The sequence below is a fragment of the Sceloporus undulatus genome, chromosome 1 (assembly GCF_019175285.1).
Source record: "Sceloporus undulatus isolate JIND9_A2432 ecotype Alabama chromosome 1, SceUnd_v1.1, whole genome shotgun sequence".
NCBI lineage: Eukaryota > Metazoa > Chordata > Lepidosauria > Squamata > Phrynosomatidae > Sceloporus > Sceloporus undulatus.
In genome coordinates, this window is record NC_056522.1 from 5563683 (window position 1) to 5581878 (window position 18196).

The 18196-nt window shown below is 41.7% G+C and overlaps 1 protein-coding gene across 6 annotated transcripts in view; it reads right to left on the reverse strand.

Moving 5' to 3' along the window:
- Positions 1-18196, reverse strand: part of KIF13B (kinesin family member 13B) — a 208059-nt gene that overhangs the window by 65987 nt on the left and 123876 nt on the right. For all 6 annotated transcript variants that reach the window (XM_042445221.1, XM_042445211.1, XM_042445229.1 and 3 more), the window contains 7 exons: positions 15283-15473; positions 12401-12611; positions 9498-9660; positions 7973-8119; positions 5732-5881; positions 5212-5340; positions 1439-1609 (listed from right to left, as the gene is read on the reverse strand). In XM_042445221.1, coding sequence (XP_042301155.1) covers positions 1439-1609; positions 5212-5340; positions 5732-5881; positions 7973-8119; positions 9498-9660; positions 12401-12611; positions 15283-15473 — 1162 coding nt within the window. The remainder of the gene's footprint in view (positions 1-1438; positions 1610-5211; positions 5341-5731; positions 5882-7972; positions 8120-9497; positions 9661-12400; positions 12612-15282; positions 15474-18196) is intronic.

Sequence of the window (18196 nt, forward strand, 5' to 3'; positions counted from 1 at the left end):
TAAGAAGGGCTGTGTGTGTGTGTATGGATGGATAGAGCCTTAGGGTTGCAATGAGTCAGAAACGACTTCAAGGCACACAATAACAACAACAATTAGTTTGCAAAGGGTTCTTGCAGAACCTTTGAGACTAACTGTGCAAAAGAAGTTGTAGCATGACCTTTCATAGACTTTGTCTACTTCCTCAGATGCCTAGAGTGAACTGATCTGAGGAAGCAGACCAAGTCTGCAAAAGCGTATGCTACAACTTCTCACACAGTTAGTCTCAAAGGTGCTGCAAGATCCCTTTACATGATGACATTCTAGACTAACATAGCTATGTCTCTGAATTCTAACATCAATAATTAAGCTGCTTTTGAGAAATCCAGCATCACTTAGTGATGAGATCAGAGTTCAAATCCCTGCTCAGCTGTGGAAACCCACCTGAGATAGTTCAGAATACTGCTTCACAGCCTATCTGATAGGGGGACTGATATGTCCCCACACTAAGGTTTCAGGGACTGGCGCCATATTTGTGTCCAATGGCTACAACTATTTTGTTTCTTTCCAGAAAACTGGACTGGCAGCCGATGGCTTCTGGACCAGCAACGGTCTAGGGACCAACACTTTGAGCAGAACTGCCTTGGAAGGTTTAAAGACTTCCATGTCCTTTTGAAGCCTTGCAAGTTACACATTTTGGCATTTTTAAGCTCTGCTTGTGCTACAAGAGTTTTAGTGTACTGTACTGTTTGGTTTTATCAAAGCCGAATCTCTACTTGATGCACGCTCTTAGACTGTTTTTGTAGTTTTACTGTTTTATTGTACCTTCACTTTATGGCCTCCAAGAACTCTGGGAGTGGGGCAAAACAGAAATAGCCAAAACAAGTAAGTAAAAATTGAACACTGACAAGGAAGAAAGGGAGACTTCAGTGCACACTTACGGGTCAGGAATCCTGTACAACCACATTGTGTTATGTATGAGCTGTATGCTGAGAGATGCAGTTCATTTTTTTGCACTTGTTTCTCTCTTTATGTGGGTGGGTACAGAAACCAAAAAGGGGGATCCCTTGACATTACAGAATTATAGTGCTACTATTCCACTTTAAAGGCCATGGTTCCATCCTGTAGAGTCCTGGGACTTACAAGAAGTCAAAGCAGTAATTCTGAAAAGATTCAGAATTGGTCAGGATCCAGTGATCCATCACATTTCAGTGTCTCTCCCTCTGTCTTTATGGACATGGATTTCCCCCTCAGCCCTCACTGTTTTTCACTGGAAAGCACCAGAGTACTTCCAACAGACAAGCCAGTAAGCATGCTGGCTAGAAAATTCTGGGATTTGTAGTCCCCAAAAGTAGTAATATTCATGCATTCTGCGACAGACACTACTGCATTATAAAAAGTCCAAGCTGCGGCCTGCCTTTTGCTCTGTCTGCTGTAGTAATAAAAATAAAAGCCAAATTACATTGCAGTGATCAAAGACAACCATGCATCGTGGCTCCTTGCTGATAGGTGAGAGAGAGGGATCCACCTCAGGGGCCACCGTCACTGGTTCCAGTTGATCCCAGAAAGAATACTTGCAGAAGACAAAGTTGGAGAGATGCTGAGGCAAACCGGTCGCCTGAAGGATTTTAATCTAGACGGATGGGAACATACACAAGCAAAATAATGTTTGAATTGAAACAGGCCAACAAAGAAAGAAACAGCATAATTACTTTAAGGTAGTCTAAGTCAGAAACAACTTGAAGGCACGCAGCAAGTAATTATTTAATACTAGTACAGTGGGCCCTTAGTATCTGTTGTGTTTGGTTCTAAGACATCCCATGGATGCCAAAATCTGTGGATGCTCAGGTCTCCTTATATGCAATGGGGTAGTAAAATTGGGCTCCTTATATAAAATGGCAAAATCAAGGTTTGCTTTTGGGAATTTATATATATGAAAAAATATTTTCAAGCCATGGATGGTTTTAAACAGAGAACACAGATGGCTGACTGTATTGCCTTCTGAAGTAGCTAACAAAATAGTGGTTGGTACAAGCTGGGTGTCCCTTATCTGGAATTCCAAAATCTGAAGTATTCCAAAAGTGGCTGAGATAGTGATACCTTTGCTTTCTAATAGTCTGGTGTACACAAACTTAGTTTCATGCACAAAATTATTAAAAAAAATCATGTAGAGAATTACCCTCAGGTATATATAAATATAATTCAGTATCTCACAATACAGAAAAGATGCAGGGGTAGATGTCTTGGCCATTTAACAAATACAAACAAAAATCCATCAGTGATACCTTTATTGGCCAACCAAAATGCACAGTATACTTGCTGCAAGCTTTTGAAGCTCCATGGGCTTCTTCATCAGGCAAGATGTTACAAACCAAACAGGAGAAGAAAAAACAACAATTGGAGATGTTGGTCAGATGCCTGCATGTTGTTTCAGTCCTTAGTAAAAATGTTATGATGGGGAGGAATTTTTTGTAGGCAGACACTTCCTCCTCCTGGCCATGCGGCAACAGGGAGATTTTCAAAGTCCCGGAAATTTAAAGTCCATCCTCCCCTTCATAACATCTTTACTAAGGACTGAAACAATATGCAGGCATGTGACTAATATCGCCAATTGTTTTTTCCCTCTTGTTTGGTTTGTAACATCTTGCCTGATGAAGAAGCCCATGGAGCTTTGAAAGCTTGCAACAAGTATATTGTGCATTTCGGTTGGCCAATAAAAGTATCCCTAATGGATTTTTGTTTGAACAAAATATAAATGAATTTCATATTTAGACTTTGGTTCCATCTCTAAGATACCTCATTATATATATGAAAATATACCAAAATCTGAAGAAGAAGAAAAAGAAAAAACCTCAGATATCTAAAATACTTCTGGTTCCAAGCATTTCAGACAATGGGGATTCAAGATGTGAAAAATTTCTAGATCAAAATGTGGTCTGAAAAATCTCCACGAGAGGCCACTGCAGGAGCAGAAGAGTATGGCTGAGAGCGGTTTTGCAGAGAAAAAACAAAAAGAACTTGTCTCTCTGATGCAGAAATACTGCTCCAAAGGAATGAGATATGATTAAGTATCAGTCTATGCAGCTGTTCAAAGAGAACAGAGTGAGGAAAACTTTGTTTTTTGGGGGGATTTTTGGAATACAACTCTTAGAATCCCTACGTCTTTAGCAGGCAGGCTGGGGCATTTTAGGAATTATTGTTGAACACTATGTATGATTTCTATATTTGGGTGTGAAAGCTGGACAGTGCAGAAAGCGGTTAGGGAAAAAAATCACACACCTGAAACCTGGAGCTAGAGGAAATTTCTACAGATACCACAGACTGCCAAAAAGACAACTAAATGGGTCCTAAATGAGCAAATGAATCCTAAACTTTCACTAGAGATGCAAAGGGATATTGCAACCCCTTTGAGAGAAAGAAGAAAAGAAAGAAAATTAAATATATAAGATTATAAAACAAGTTTGTAGCGTAAGTTTTCATAGATTGACTCTACTTTATCAGATGCATGGACTAAAGTGCCCAGGGACAGACATTTATCCCCGTGAATGAGCAGGCTGTATGTGTGAACACTAATGGAAACGTAACGCCTGTGGGTATGGTGATGGGGTGACAAGTTCAACTTTAACAGTGGTCGATGGTCACTTGGAACAGGGGCGGGGGGAAAGATACAGTATTGTGAAAAGCCGAGGTGGGTAGATACGAATGATGGAGAGGGTTCTTGGAATATGTTTGACTACAGACAGCGTCCCAGTCTCAAACAGTTACTCACCTGCAGGAGGACACACAACATGGATGAGGAGACAGGTAAAGATGCTGCAACAAACCCAGAAACAACTCTGCCCACTTATTTACTCAGGAAATGTCATTATAGGACCTACTCACATCACCCATAATATTGAAGGTACTCTGACTTACTCATCCTCTAATGCAGTGGTTCCAAACCTGTGGGTCGGGACCCTTTTGGGGGTAGAATGACCCTTTCATGAGGATCGCTTAAGACCATTGGAAAACACCTATTTAATTATAGTTATGAAGTAGCAACAAAAATAATTTCATGGGTTTGGGTCACCACAACATGAGGAACTGTATTAAAGGGTTGCGGCATTAGGAAGGTTGGGAACCACTGCTCTAATGTGATATATGCCATCTTCTGTCAACAATGCCCTTCAGCACTCTACACTGGGCAAACAGGCCAGTCTCTGTGCCAAAGGGTAAATGGATATAAATCATAGAATAACAGAGTTGGAAGGCCCCTTTGGGCCATCAGGTTCAAGCCCTTGCTCAATGCAGGATTTCTATTAGAGATTAGGAATGAGACACAAGAAGAACAGTTGAAGACCAGCTCAATCTTCCTAGGTATTCTATCTTGGAACTCAGAAAAGCAGTCCTTGAACAAAAACACTTCAAGGGGAGATTGGAAAGAGAAACAACAAAGTTGTGATACATCCACAAACTCCAGTCCATCAATAGTGGGTTGAACAGGGACAATAGTTTCTATTGCACACTGCAAATATCAGAAAATTACACCAGCCTCCTGAGGGCTCACTTCACTATTTTATCACATTTGCTTTTTGGATCCTAGCCAGCAACATATAGTATTATATTCCAAGAACTCTCTCCATCATTCATATCAGTATCTACTCATTTTGGCTTAGGCAGTATCTTTCCTCCCATCACTGTACCCACAGGTTTTGAATTGCTATTACTATTCACACACACAACCTGCTCATTCATGAGTCTGTCCATAGGCACTTCACTCCAAACATCCGATGAAGTAGACTCAAGTCTACAAAAGCTTATGCTACAAATTTTTCTCTTCCAGTCTCAAAGGCACTACAATATCCCTTTGCATATTGAGCCAAATTAACACTGCTGTGTCTTTGAATTATCTCACTAGAAGTGATGATGACTAAACTGAAGCTGGTGTACTGTGGACACGTCACAAGAAAGCGTGACTCACTGGAACAAACAATAATATTGGGTAAAGTAAGAGGCAATAAATAAAGAGAGAGACCACAATATAGGTGGATAGCACCAGTCAAGGAAGCTACAGCTGCCCAGAGTTTGTAAAACTTGAGCAGGGCAGTTGATGACCTTAGAGTCATCTTGGAGTTCTGTCATTCATAGAGTTGCCCCAAGTCAAAATCAACTTGATGGCAATTAACAACAACAATATAAAGTTTTAAAAAGGTAACTCGTCTGAGGACTGTTCTTCTTTTTGGAATGCAAACTCACCATACAGACTAACTTGTTCTCCTGAAGGTCGTTCTCAGAGAAGTTCTCCATGCTGTCATCACCACCAGCGATGCGCTCCCCGATCTCTCCACTCACACGCACTACTTCTACATGCAAACGGCCTGCCACCTAATCAGGAAAATAAATCTTACTGTTTGAACACATGGACAACCCAGTTGCAAGTTATTGTTTGGTTTCAACTTTATTAAACAGGAGAGTAGTAGGAAGACACTGGCTGAAATGGAAATAGGATTTACTGCTGCAATAAGCAGAAAGTGAAACTATTATCTCCTATATATGTAATTATGCCACAAATGCCTTCCAAGAGAAATTGCGGAATAGGGTTGAGGGGGCCACTCTGGACCGGGATGTGATTAAAGGCAATTGGCTATTAACAGACTCTGCGCCAGGAGATGGAGAATCAATTGCAAGTGAGCGGTGAGCTATAATTCTCAAATGAGTGACTGGGTAAATGCGTAACTATGAACTGATTGCACAAAGGGCCATTTAGAGGAGTCACCTCTCCTTTCTGATTGATGATGGGCACGGCGTACTGCAGCTTGACGTCGTAAAAGAGGGACTCGAGGAAGACGTTGGCCACTCCAATGAGGCTGTGGTTTTCCTGCTCATCATAGAAAGGATCCGCTCGCCTGAAGTAAGACCTCATGACCTAAACAGAGGTACAGAGGGAGAGAAAAGAGCAACTAGGTTTACCCAGTAAACTTGTGTCCAACTAGCTCAGGGCAGTTTACACCAGAGGTCGGCAATTCTGATGGGCTGGAGGGGGAAGGCCCAATATGCATCACAGGCCATGCCAGGACCAGAAATGGCCCAACTGACCAATATGGGGTTTGTACACAACCTCACCCAACCTGAAACCCCTATCTCAAAAATCAAAAACCAGAACTGGTCCATTTCTGGTATTGATTTTTGAGATGGGGCTATTGGGTTAGGTGAAGTTGCGTGGTCTCCAAGAGTAGACAAACACCCTTTTAGTTCGGAAAAAGTATGGGAGCACCAGGAGAGCCCCATGGGACTCACACGCTTCATTTTGCCCATCTTTTACAACCTAACGTATATGAAATACATAATATAACATAATATAACATAGTTGCCTTGAAGTCCTGCAACAACAACAACAATTATTGCTGTTGTTATTATTACAGCCCATATGCATGGATTCTGCATCTGTGGATTCAACCAGCCATGGTTTGAAAATATTAAAAAGAAATCCAAACCTGATTTTTTCATTTTATATAAGGGACACCATTTTACTACCTCAGTGTATGTAATGGGATTTGAACATCCATGGATATTGGCATCCATGCGAGGGGTCCTAGAACTAAACCCCAGCAGATACCAAGGGTCCACTGCACTATTATTGTTGTTGTTATCATTATTATTATTATAAAAAATGTCTCCTCATGTAGCAGATTTTACATGCAATTCATTCTATCCAAACTTCCAGGCCATTATATGACTCCATATGACCCTTCCTTTGCTGAGATTGACAAACACATACTCAGTCGTACAGTTAGGGAGAGCCCATAGCTCGGAAGACCATGTATTTGTTATGAAGTTGTTTCCCAGGTTCAATTTACCAGGCATGTCAAGATAGAAGATGATTTGAAAAATCTCTCTATTGGATGATTTGATCAGACTGGCCTTCCCCTGTGTGTGCATGTGTATGTTGTGTGTGTGTGGTTTATTTTTAAAATTGTTTACTGGTGTAGACCATTGAAGTGTGCTTTTGAATAATCACAACAGAAACGTCTAGAGCTGTCCCCATCAACCTGCCCTTCAATATGCTGGACACTTTAGTGATTTCTTCATTAAAATATGTTTATATTGCCCTCTGTCTAAAGACCTCGGGGTGGCACAGAATAAAATGAACTTGACTAAATTCAAAAATGTAAACAATAAAAATGATTTTCAAAAAGCTAAGAACAGCATTAAACAACAGCTTCGCACATTAATGATGCGTTAAAACAGATTAAAAATGGTCAAAATAGTTTAGAAGCATATAAAACTATGCAGAGGCACTGATTTGTGTAAACCCAGTTTGTCCCCAAATGCATTTCGTAAACAACCACATTTTGACTTGGTGCCAGAATGACACCAACTGGGCTTCCAAGGGGAGGGTATTCCATAACTGGGGTGCCACAGCAGACAAAGGCCCCCGTCACACATGTCCTTTCATGTCATATTGTCCGGACTGACAGGCACAGAGGCGGCCCTCGTGAGTAAAACCTCATACCGCTGGCAGGAATATATAGGAAGAAATGTGTTCTTTAAATAATAAAGTTACAAGCCATTTAGGGCTTTTAATGTCATTAACAGCACTATTAATTTGGTTGTTGTGTGCCTTCAAATAATTTCCAACTTATGATGACTCTATTACAGGGTCTTCTGGGGCTGAAAGTGTGTGACTTGCCCAAGGTCACCCAGTGCGTTTCCATGTCTGAATGGGGAATTGAACCCTAATCTCCAGAATCATAGTCCAGTGCTCAAACCACTAAACCATGCTGGCTCTCCATGAATTTGGACCGGTAGCATATTGACAACTGTTTTCATCATATCCAAGATAACGGCCATAATGGTTTGGAGAGTCTGGGAGCTACAGTCCACAAAAGTGACTTTTTGAGGTGCTGAAAGGAATAATAACATGGAAAAAAAATCTCTCTAAGGATCATGCATTGGGCACCTTTTCCTCTGCTAGTTAGGAAGAACAATTTTGTCAGGACCTCCCACTTCTACATACCAGATTGTCCTCTTCGCAGTCCTTCCATTCTTGATAGAGGTCCCTCATGTCTACCAGCCGGTTCTCTAGTTTCTCCAGGGACCAGATCTGCTTGCCTTTTCCTTTCCGCCTCACCTGAATGGCTGGCTCACTGAGAACGGCTCCTCGCTGCCCCAAAAAAACCAGAAACAAAATAATTTTTTTAAAAATCAAAAAGGATGTTGAGAAGCTGGAGTGTATTCAGAGGAGGGCGACCAAAATGGTGAAGGGTCTGGAAACCATGATTTATGAGGAGAGACTTAAAGAGCTGGGTATGTTTAGCCTGGAGAAGAGATGGTTAATAGGTGATATGATAACCCTGTTTAAGTATTTGAAGGAGTGTCATATTGAAGATGAAGCAGGCTTGTTTTCTGCTGCTCCAGAGACTAGGATCTGGAACAACTGATGCAAACTACAGATTCCACTTCAACATTAGGAAGATCTTCTTGACAGTAAGAGCTGTTTGACAGTGGAACACATTCCCTTGGAGTGTGGTAGAGTCTCCTTCTCTGGAAGTCTTTAGCAGAGGCCGGATGGCCATCTGTCAGGATGATTTGATTGTGAGTTCCTGCGTGGCAGAATGGGGTTGGAATGGATGGCCCTTGCGGTCTCTCCCAACTCTGATTCCATGGTTCTATAAATGCAACAACAGAATCAAGAGACTGACTCACTGTTAGCTCTGCCTTCACAATGTCTTGAAGACATAGCTAGGTCTCTGCTCCCCTCCTAAGAAGATAAATGTTGTGCATTGTCACAATTTACCTTTACATGATTTGGCAGTTCATGATGATGTCAATACAGTACCTAACAGGATGTCAGCCTCTTTTTCAAGCTACTGGCTTAAAGCTCCCAGGGTTCACAATTCAAAAATGCATGTTCTCAGATGTCATAAAATCAATAGAGTTGGAAGGGCCTCACAGGCCATAAAATCCTACCCCCTGCTCAATGCAGGATATCCAGCTGGACTGAAGCATCTCCAGCAGATAGTTGCCCATCTTCTTTTTGAAGACATCCAGACAAGAAGACTCCACTCTAGGCAATTAATTGCATACTTACTGTCAAGAAATTCCTTCTGACATCCAGTCGAAATCTACTCTCCTGTAATTTCAACCCATCAGACCTGGTCCTATGTCCTACCCTCTGGGGTAGCAGAGAATAGGCCTATCCCTTCCTCTCTGTGACAACCACTGAGGTATTTCAAGAATGCAAGCATGTCACCCCTCAGTCTCCTCAAATATTAATATCTCCAGTATTGGGGCATTCTTTCATTGAGAGCATAAATATCATATCTTACATAGACCTATCTGAATAACATCAGAAAACCTAGCTACCTCACTGTTCCATCTTCACTACAGGATCTCTAAGATCTGCATGCAAGAAAGAGCTTTACATGTCACGTAAAATTATCACCTTGGGAACAGCTGGGGAAATTAGCCTGGATTTCTAGAAATGGTAGCCCTTCCTTTAAGAGACAATGAAGACAACGGCACAGGTTCAGGTGCCTCACCTTTCTGTTTGCGTTAAGGCTCGAGGCAGGGATCTGCAGAGTGACTTTGTACTCCGTCCTTTTGTCCATCTCTTCTGCAATGAAGCTGGCTTCCGTCGTGTACCGATTGGCCTTCATGATCTGCTCTCTCAGCTTCCTCAGGCTGTAGTTCAACATTTCTTCTCTTTGGGGTAGAGAGAGGAAAAGAATTCAGATCAGAGGGTTCATAGGAGAGGATTTCCAGTTAATGATGGGTAAAGATTTGTTTTCCTTTGGGGGATATCTGAAAACAGTGTGGTTTTTCTTGTAGCTTGCATTGCTTTTTGAATGCGTACTGTGCCAGAGGGTGTTTGTGAACTGGCTACACTGCAGCATGTATGTGGACTGAAACATCAAACAGAGCATTCAGTGATACTATTCATGGCATCACTGTGCTGGTATCTGAACAGGGACAGGAGTGGCTTGGCACCATTTGGTGCCACACTGTTCCTAGTTTTTAGGTACCAGCAGGCTTCAGATATCATGGTCAAACAATGGTACAGCTGTCAGGCATGTATTGTGGGCTTGTGTTCATCCTTCTCTGTTTCCTTATTCATAGTAAAAAGACACTGGTTGTAGTGAGCTGGGCCTCTGCCACCAAGCAGATGGGCTTTGGAGTTCTTGTCAGCATCACAGCCAAACGTTGACAGCTGCTTAGTGGTATGAAAGAGTTGCATCAGTGACATTGTTAGATACTTTCTGCATTTGCTTTACAGTTTGAAGCTGGGAAAAGACATGAAGTCAGAGAACCAAATGGGCTGTGTGTGATTTTTTTTTTCTTAGCTGCAAACCACCTTATACAGTTCTCATAGCTTTGGGTGGAGGCTGATGGATCATACACAATTTCATTTTCATTGTTTGCTTCTATATAACTCTTGGGAGCCCATCTTCCATTGGCCTCACTTTATATGTCCAGCCAGGGGGATGTGATTGCCAGCTGAGATAAAATTTGTTTGAGAGTCCAATTTTTGCCTTGGCTGAGAGGGAATCCTGGACCCTGTAAGTGAAAGGGCTAGGATGCTTCTTTGCTGTGTACCATCTGCTGCATCATTTTTCACCAATAAAGCTTATGCTATAGTAGAAATCAGTGTCAGTGTCCAGCATCAAAGGAGCCCTTGGAAAGGCCTGAAACTGCACCCACTTCTGGAGCCAGATAAGGTCACAGTGATAGAACTAGGCTATCATGCATCTTGGAAATTTTCCTCTTGCATTCTGACACATCCCAATGTATCATTGGCATGCCAGTAATGGTAAAATAACCTACAGAGCTAATGCAGGCCAAGTAGAAGCCTCAACCACAATTATTCATCTCCCAAATAGGACAGAGGTCATGCTGATGGACTTAAATTCAATTTTAAGTTCCAACCGGAGAAGGCCCAATGACAGAATTGTAATATCCACTTATTTAAATGCTATTGATTTAATGGGTCGGCTCTAGCTGAAATTAACAATATGATTTAGGTCAACAGAAGTGCATTTTGTACCCTGAAGAGTCAGAACTATGAATCTCTGCCTCTATATTTACAGATTTATGGATAATGTCACCACATATATAAATTCCATTGATTTCATGGGTCCATTCTAGTTGGAATTAACAATATGATTTATTTTAGATCAATGAAACTGCATTTTGTAGCCTTAAAAGAGTCAAAACTATATCTACCTATAAACAATTTCAAAATGTTTATTTCTTTACTGAGAAACGAACAGACACTTTCTAGTATCTTAATCAGGGAAAGAAACCTGGGAAGGGAGGGAAAAAGATTTACACAAAGAGTAAACAGAAGCTCAGCTCTATGGGACAAAGGAAATGACCACAATGAGGGGAACAGAGCTACCACAAATACTGGGGACAAGAAGGGAGAGGTTTCACTCCCCTGTCTCTCCACCTATCTTGTTCTAATCACTTTATTTTATTTACCAGATAAGAAAATCAGTTGCCATTCACTTATCAAGAATGTGGGTCCTCAACACTTGACAGAGCATCCTTCATTCCATTGTGAAACATTGAGCTCCAGTAGGAAAGTTCTTCTCTGTGTCCCATCAGTAGGAGCAATATATTAGGTGGTGACACAGGAGAGGACCTTCTCACTTGTGGCACCCACATCATGAAACATCCTCCCCTTAGAAGCTTGATTAGCTCTGATGTTGATTTCCTTTTGGTGCCAAATTAAAATGTTGCTTTTTACCAAAGTTTGGCTGAATGTGGGTCTGGAGTTCCAGTCATTGAGTCCTAATATAGAGTACAGTTGGCCCTCCATATCGGCGGGCTAGCCATCCATGGGTTGGAGCATCCGCAGATGACCCTGCCCCATTATAGTCGATAGCGGCATGCGCACACAGCCAGGCCAGTGCAACAATGCACACATAGGCATCCATTGATAGTAATGGGGCATGAGGTCCTGTGTTTTTTGGTATCTGCAGGAGGGTCCAGAACTGAACCCCCACTGATATAGAGGGCTGACTGTGCACTAAACATTTGGAACTGTTTTGAATTGACCCAACACTGTTTTGAATAGTTTTAATTTGTTTTAACTTGTTTAATGTTCTTTGTCTGTACTCCTTTCTGAGATCTTCTGATACAGGGTGGCATATAATTATTTAAATAAATATAAGGTAAATCAAAAGCTCTGCTGTGGGATAACACTAGAGATCAGGCAGCTGGGTACTACATGACACCCACAGAAACGTCTTAACGCTCCTCCTAGCACTGCATGTCCTTCAAGGAGCTTTACTGCAATGGCAAAGTGCCATTCAGCAACATGAAAACCCTCTCAAAGTTCTTCTGTGAAGACAAATCTATGACACACATGTGGGCATTCCCTCATATCGCAGAAGTAAAGAGGAAAAACCAGCTGGTTTGGAGAAACATTCCCTTTGCTCACCTCTCTTCAGCCCACTGCCGCAGCCGCTGCTGAGCACTGGGTGAGTGGAAGGAGAACCTGTCCATGGCACGGAAGTGCTGTTTCTCTGGAGAGAGGCGTCTTCGGAGCTGCTCCAGCTCGTGCTCATACATAAGCCTCTGCCGTTCCAAGGCAGACCTCTTCTCCTCTTCGTGCTGCTGCTCCAGGCTTTGCAAAATGGATTGCATAGGATCTAGGCAACAAGCAAAAGGAAAAGGCAAGTTGAGAGCAGGGGTGTAAATCTTAGCTTATCTTATTTTCACAAGCAATGAAGCTAACTACAGACAGAGCCATATTAGTCTGGGTTGTCAGTATGCAAAGGGATCCTGTAGCACTTTTGAGGCTAACTGTGCAAAAGAAGTTGTAGCATATCATTTTGCAAATGCAGTCTACTTCCTCAGGAATATCTTTTTTTGTTTTTGACTATTTTCCAATCATTTTTTGCACTGCAAAACTTTTTTTTATAGAAAATTCATTCATTCAAAGAACCTTGCTTTTCATGTTTCTTAAAACATTTTTTTAAAAAAATCTGTGCCAAAAACCAACATATGTTGCACAAAAACTATTTTTATGCAAAATGTCAATGTTGGTGTAAAAATAGTTGTTGCTGAAAAATGAAAAAAAAATTCCTCAGTGGTCAGTGGTCATCTCAGCTCACTGCTCTGATGGGTTGAGATCAGGACTGTGGAGTCAGAGTGGACAGAAATGTACCATCTCCAACTTCAATAATAGAATCTTTTGAAGAGAACTATTTTGGGGGCAACATGAACTGTTTCATTTATAATTTCATTTATTGTTAGAAATATCTTTTCACAAAATTCAAATGCAAATAGGCACCTGGTGCCCCACAGTTCCTCCAGCATTTGTTATATGAGTGTCTGGTCTATAAATTTCATTTTTTAAATCAGAGTTAGATACCAGCAATATATTATTTTTAAAATGTGTTCTCCCATATAGGAAGATGCTGATTTTAGTGGAAGGTTTTTAAATTGTGTTTTCCATTTAACATTTGCCACATTTATAGAAGCCATGTGATTTTAAGGCCCTCTCCACACAGGCCAAACAAAATGTCCTCTCCCTGTCCTCTTGGCAAGCAGTATGGATGATGCAGGGCCCAATCCAGTCAGTCCAGCACTGAAACCAAAGTATACATCCCCTTAAAATGTTTTTTAAAGCCAGTTTCCTCAAAATCTTCCCAGAATACCTGGAACCCTCCAGTGAAACGCTGGGCGGCTGTTTATAATGCGTCCAACTGTGCTGGCCTGCCACCGCCACCACAAGTGCAAGTCCCTCGCTTTGAGGTCAGAGCCAGGCGCCCAAGCCATACAATTGATGCTGGGCACCTTGTTCTGATCTCAGACCAAAGTAAAGTGTGGTGGAGGCAGTGGGCAGCACAGCAAGTTGTGTGTACGAACGACCATCTGGTGTTACAACTGATGGCCCAGATAACAACAGGAGGTCGGGGTAGGTCCAGGGCAGCATACCACAGGCTGCTACCAGAGAATTTTTGCTTATGCAGACCCAGCCTAAATGATGCTAACCATACAGCATCCACATGACATCATTGACATCCTTTGAAAAAGTATTCTGATATAGTATTCTCAGTACATGTGGGGTGGTCATGAGCTGCAATGCTTTGAACACCAGTTTGTGTGAACTGAAGTGTGCCCTAGAATAGTAGTTCACCCCACAAACCCTCTGCAGAAATCCAGAGACAGATGCACAGGGGCTTCCAGATCGGCCAGTCGATTTGTAAAAATTCACTGGTTACCAGTTCAGGCCAGGGTAACCTAGTATTTTAGGCCCTGAGCTTTAACCTCCCCCGGTATTTGGTAGCTCATCTAACATGGTATGTTCAATCTAGAAATTTAAGATATGCAGACAAAGGATTATTGACATATGGATCTGTGAAGGCTGTGTGCCTTTCAGAAGCTGGCTCTGTGATTCTGGAACAGTCTTCCTTTGCACCTTCAGTTGGTGGAGGATCTTACCCGCTTTCACAAAGGGTCAAAGACCTTCCTGTTCAATGTACTGTATCAGAATGCTGAGTGTGCTAAGGTTGCCAAGATGGGTAGTGACTGATTATGAGTTGCTTTGTATATTAGCATGTTATTTTAGCATTTTAGTATTTTAATTGTCTGTTTTTTACCATCTATTTTTGAATAAATAATAATAATAATAATAATAATAATAATAATAATAATAATAATAGCTTTATTTGTATACCGCCCTTCTTCCAATCAGGGCGGTGCACAGCACAACAACATACACAATATACAAAAGCAATAAAACAGATTAAAATATACATTAAAATCACACACTAGCCAGCTCATCATTGGCTATCGGGGGGGGGGGGGGGGCCCTAACTAGAGCTTGTATTGGGGAACGCTCGCTTAAACAGGAAGGTTTTAAGTCCTTCCTGAACTGGGCTAGGGAGGTAGCCGAGCGGAGCTCTATGGGCAGCGTATTCCAGAGGGTCGGGGCTGAGATGGTAAATGTCCTCCTTGCAGTGGAGGCTAGTCTTGGCCCAGGTACCCTCAATAGCTGCTGCCCAGTTGTTCTGAGTGTGCGGGACGGATTGTATGGGGAGAGGTGGTCCTCAAGGTATCCTGGGCCCAAGCCATGTAGGGGTTGATGTTCTGCCCTTTGGTGGAAAGAGCCTTATAAATAATTGTTGTTGTTGTTGTTGTTAGTGCTCCTTGCAACTAGGAAGTCTGAAGCCAAACAATTAACAATGTTCTCTGGGTTTTTCCCCTCCCAGCTGTGATCTTTCTGAGGGTGATTTCAGGCAACTGGTTGCTGCACTGGAGCCACTTCCTAAATGTATGTATGAATCCCAAAACAAAAGCTTCTTTGTTCCTTACCATTGCCACCCAGAGCTTTCATGGTCACCTCCATCTGAGCATATTCGTAGTTGAAGTTAATCTCGCTGGATACTTCGCTGGAGCTGTCTCCATCTAAATCCAACTGCTCGGAGCTGTTGCTTCCTTTCATGGAGTTGTCCTTGTCTTCGTCCTCCATTTCTACCTTCTTTTTCTTTTTTGGCAAATTCAATCTGGAAGGGGGAAAGGAAATGTTAACACAAACTGACATGTTGACTTTTGATCAAGTGACAAGGTTAAAATGAAGTGTAGAGATCTGACTGCGAGAGAGGGCTGGCCAATTCTAGCAGGATGTTGGATTGGTATTAAGTATGGTGCACATGGTGACAAACTGACCTGGCCCATGAGGTATAAGCCCAAAAGGCAGGAGTGAACAACAGCATAGAGGACAGGGAGAAATTTCCATTCTGACCTCTCCTTGGGACAAGCTACCCTGGCGGCACAGAGGTTAAATGCCAGTAGTGAAGCCACAACATTATGAGTTCGATATTGGAGGGCTCCAAGGTTGACTCAGCCTTCCATCCTTTTGTAGGTCAGTAAAATGAGTACCCAGCTTGTTAGGGGCAATTGCCTAACACTTGTAAACTGCTTAGAGAGTCCTGACTTCACTATGAAAGGATGTCATATTGAAGAGTGAGTGAGCTTGTTTTCTGCTGCTCCAGAGACTAGAACCCGGAGCAATAGATGCAAAGCTACAGGAAAAGAGATTCCACCTCAACATTAGGAGGAACCTCCTGACAGTAAGGGCTGTTCGACAGTGGAACACACACCTTCCTCGGAGTGTAGTGGAATCTCCTTCCTTAGAGGTTTTTAAACAGAAGTTGGATGACCATCTGTTGGGGATGCTTTGATTTAGATTTCCTGCATGGCAAGGGGTTGGACTGGATGGCCCTTGCGATCTCTTCCAACTGTACGATTCTATGATTCTACGAAGCGGTATAGAAATATAGATGCTATTGCTATTGCTATCTCAACATCTGCTCAAATGCATCTGCTTTTTAAAAAACTATATTTGGCTAAAATGGCAACTGGAAGTGAAGTCATATCGATTCCTGATGTTATTTCTGCTGGGATCTACTTTGGTGGCTGGGAGAAATTGAAGGATACATTTATGGGTGGTGGTTTTGAGGGTGTGAGATGATGTTGGTGCTTGGTTTTGCACTTCTGGAGAATTGGGGTGCAACCCAGGGGCAAAAAAATGCCTGAAAATTGCACCCAAAAAATAAAACATGGATGAGGTCCAAAGGGCTGTGGGAGGGACTGGCAAGGAGCTTTGGCGGGGGTCCAAGGTCTGGTTGCAACCCACAAGACACAGTTTCCTCTCTGAGTTGTGGAGTGAGTAACCCTTGACCTTTCAGACATTTTGACTTCCAACTCCCATAAGCCTCACCTTGAATGACCACTGGTAAGGGGATGTGGGGATTGTTGGCCAAAACACCAGGGGAAGGGGCAAAAGACTTCATATACCAGCTCTAGAGAGAGTAACTGTATAAGCCTTACTGAGTGAGGAAAAGCTGTGCAGTGATCTAGTTGTTGCTTTGCAGAGCTAAGCCATATAGTTCAACAAATTCATTAGTGTTATTGGTATAGTGGGCCCTTGGTATTCGCTGGCGTTTGGTTCCAGGACCCTCCTATGGATACCAAAATCCACGGATGCTCATGTCCTATTAAATACAGTGGCATAGTAAAATGATTTCCATTATATAAAATGGCAAAATCAAGATTTGCTTTTTGGAATTTATATATTTTCAAGCCATGGATGCTTGAATCTGTAGATTAAAAAAATCCAAGGATATGGAGTTCTGCATTGTTTAACCTTTTCCCAATTAAGGGAAATCAAAGCAACTCACAAATTATTAAAACAAAATTCAAAAACATACAAAAAACATCAGTATGTGCGAGAGTAGGTATGCACATCAATACGTATGTGTGTATAATTTAAAAAAACAATCCATAAAGTCAAAATGATTTAAGATTCATTAAAAACAGTATTTTTTAAAAAACAAAACAACACACTGTCATGTAAGGAAACTCTGCGGTGCATTTGTCACTATGCTTTGATCTTTCTGAAAATGATTTCTGGAGAACCAGTGCTTCTCCTAGTAGCAGTGCTTCTCCTAGAAGTAGTGAGAAAGGTCTTCTGCTTATGTGTCAAGCTGATCTCTGGAAACTTTTGTTCACTACAATAAAATTCATACAGAAGAACTTCCTGATGGATGGTGCCCATTATTAAGTAGCAGAAGGTCATGCCAGATACAATTTTCCAAGATAAAAACCTTCTGCACACTAACTAATCCAAGGATACAAAATAGATCTAGAGATTATATGCCTCACACAAGAAAACACAAACATAACCTTCTCTCCCTTGAGCTGGATCCACAGCTTTGATTTGGGATTTAAAAGGAACTGAATGGGACCTAAGAGAGTTATTAGTCTATCAACACTAACCTGTAAATCTAAGGCCCAAGCAATCCTCTAGATACAGGCATAAAATACCAGAAGATTTTTTACACCTTCAAATTAAATCAAGACTCCAGATGACAAAAGAATTAGTGGGAAAATTTGTTCTATAAATGTCTTCCAATCTAATTCAGCATCAGTCTCCAAGTTAGCTTTGAAAAAGATCTATAGGAAATTACAGGCTGAGTCTCCCTTATCAGAAATGCTTGAGAATAGACGTGTTCTGGGTTTGTTTGTTTTTGAGGGGGGGGGGGGATTTTGGAATACCAATATTTGTACATAATGAAGTATCTTGGAGATGGGACCCAAGTCTAAACACAAAATTAATTTATATACACCTTATACACATAGCCTGAAAGTATAGATAATATTTTAAATAACTTGAGGCACGAAACAAAGTTTGTGTACAATGAACCATCAGAAAGCAAAGGTGTCA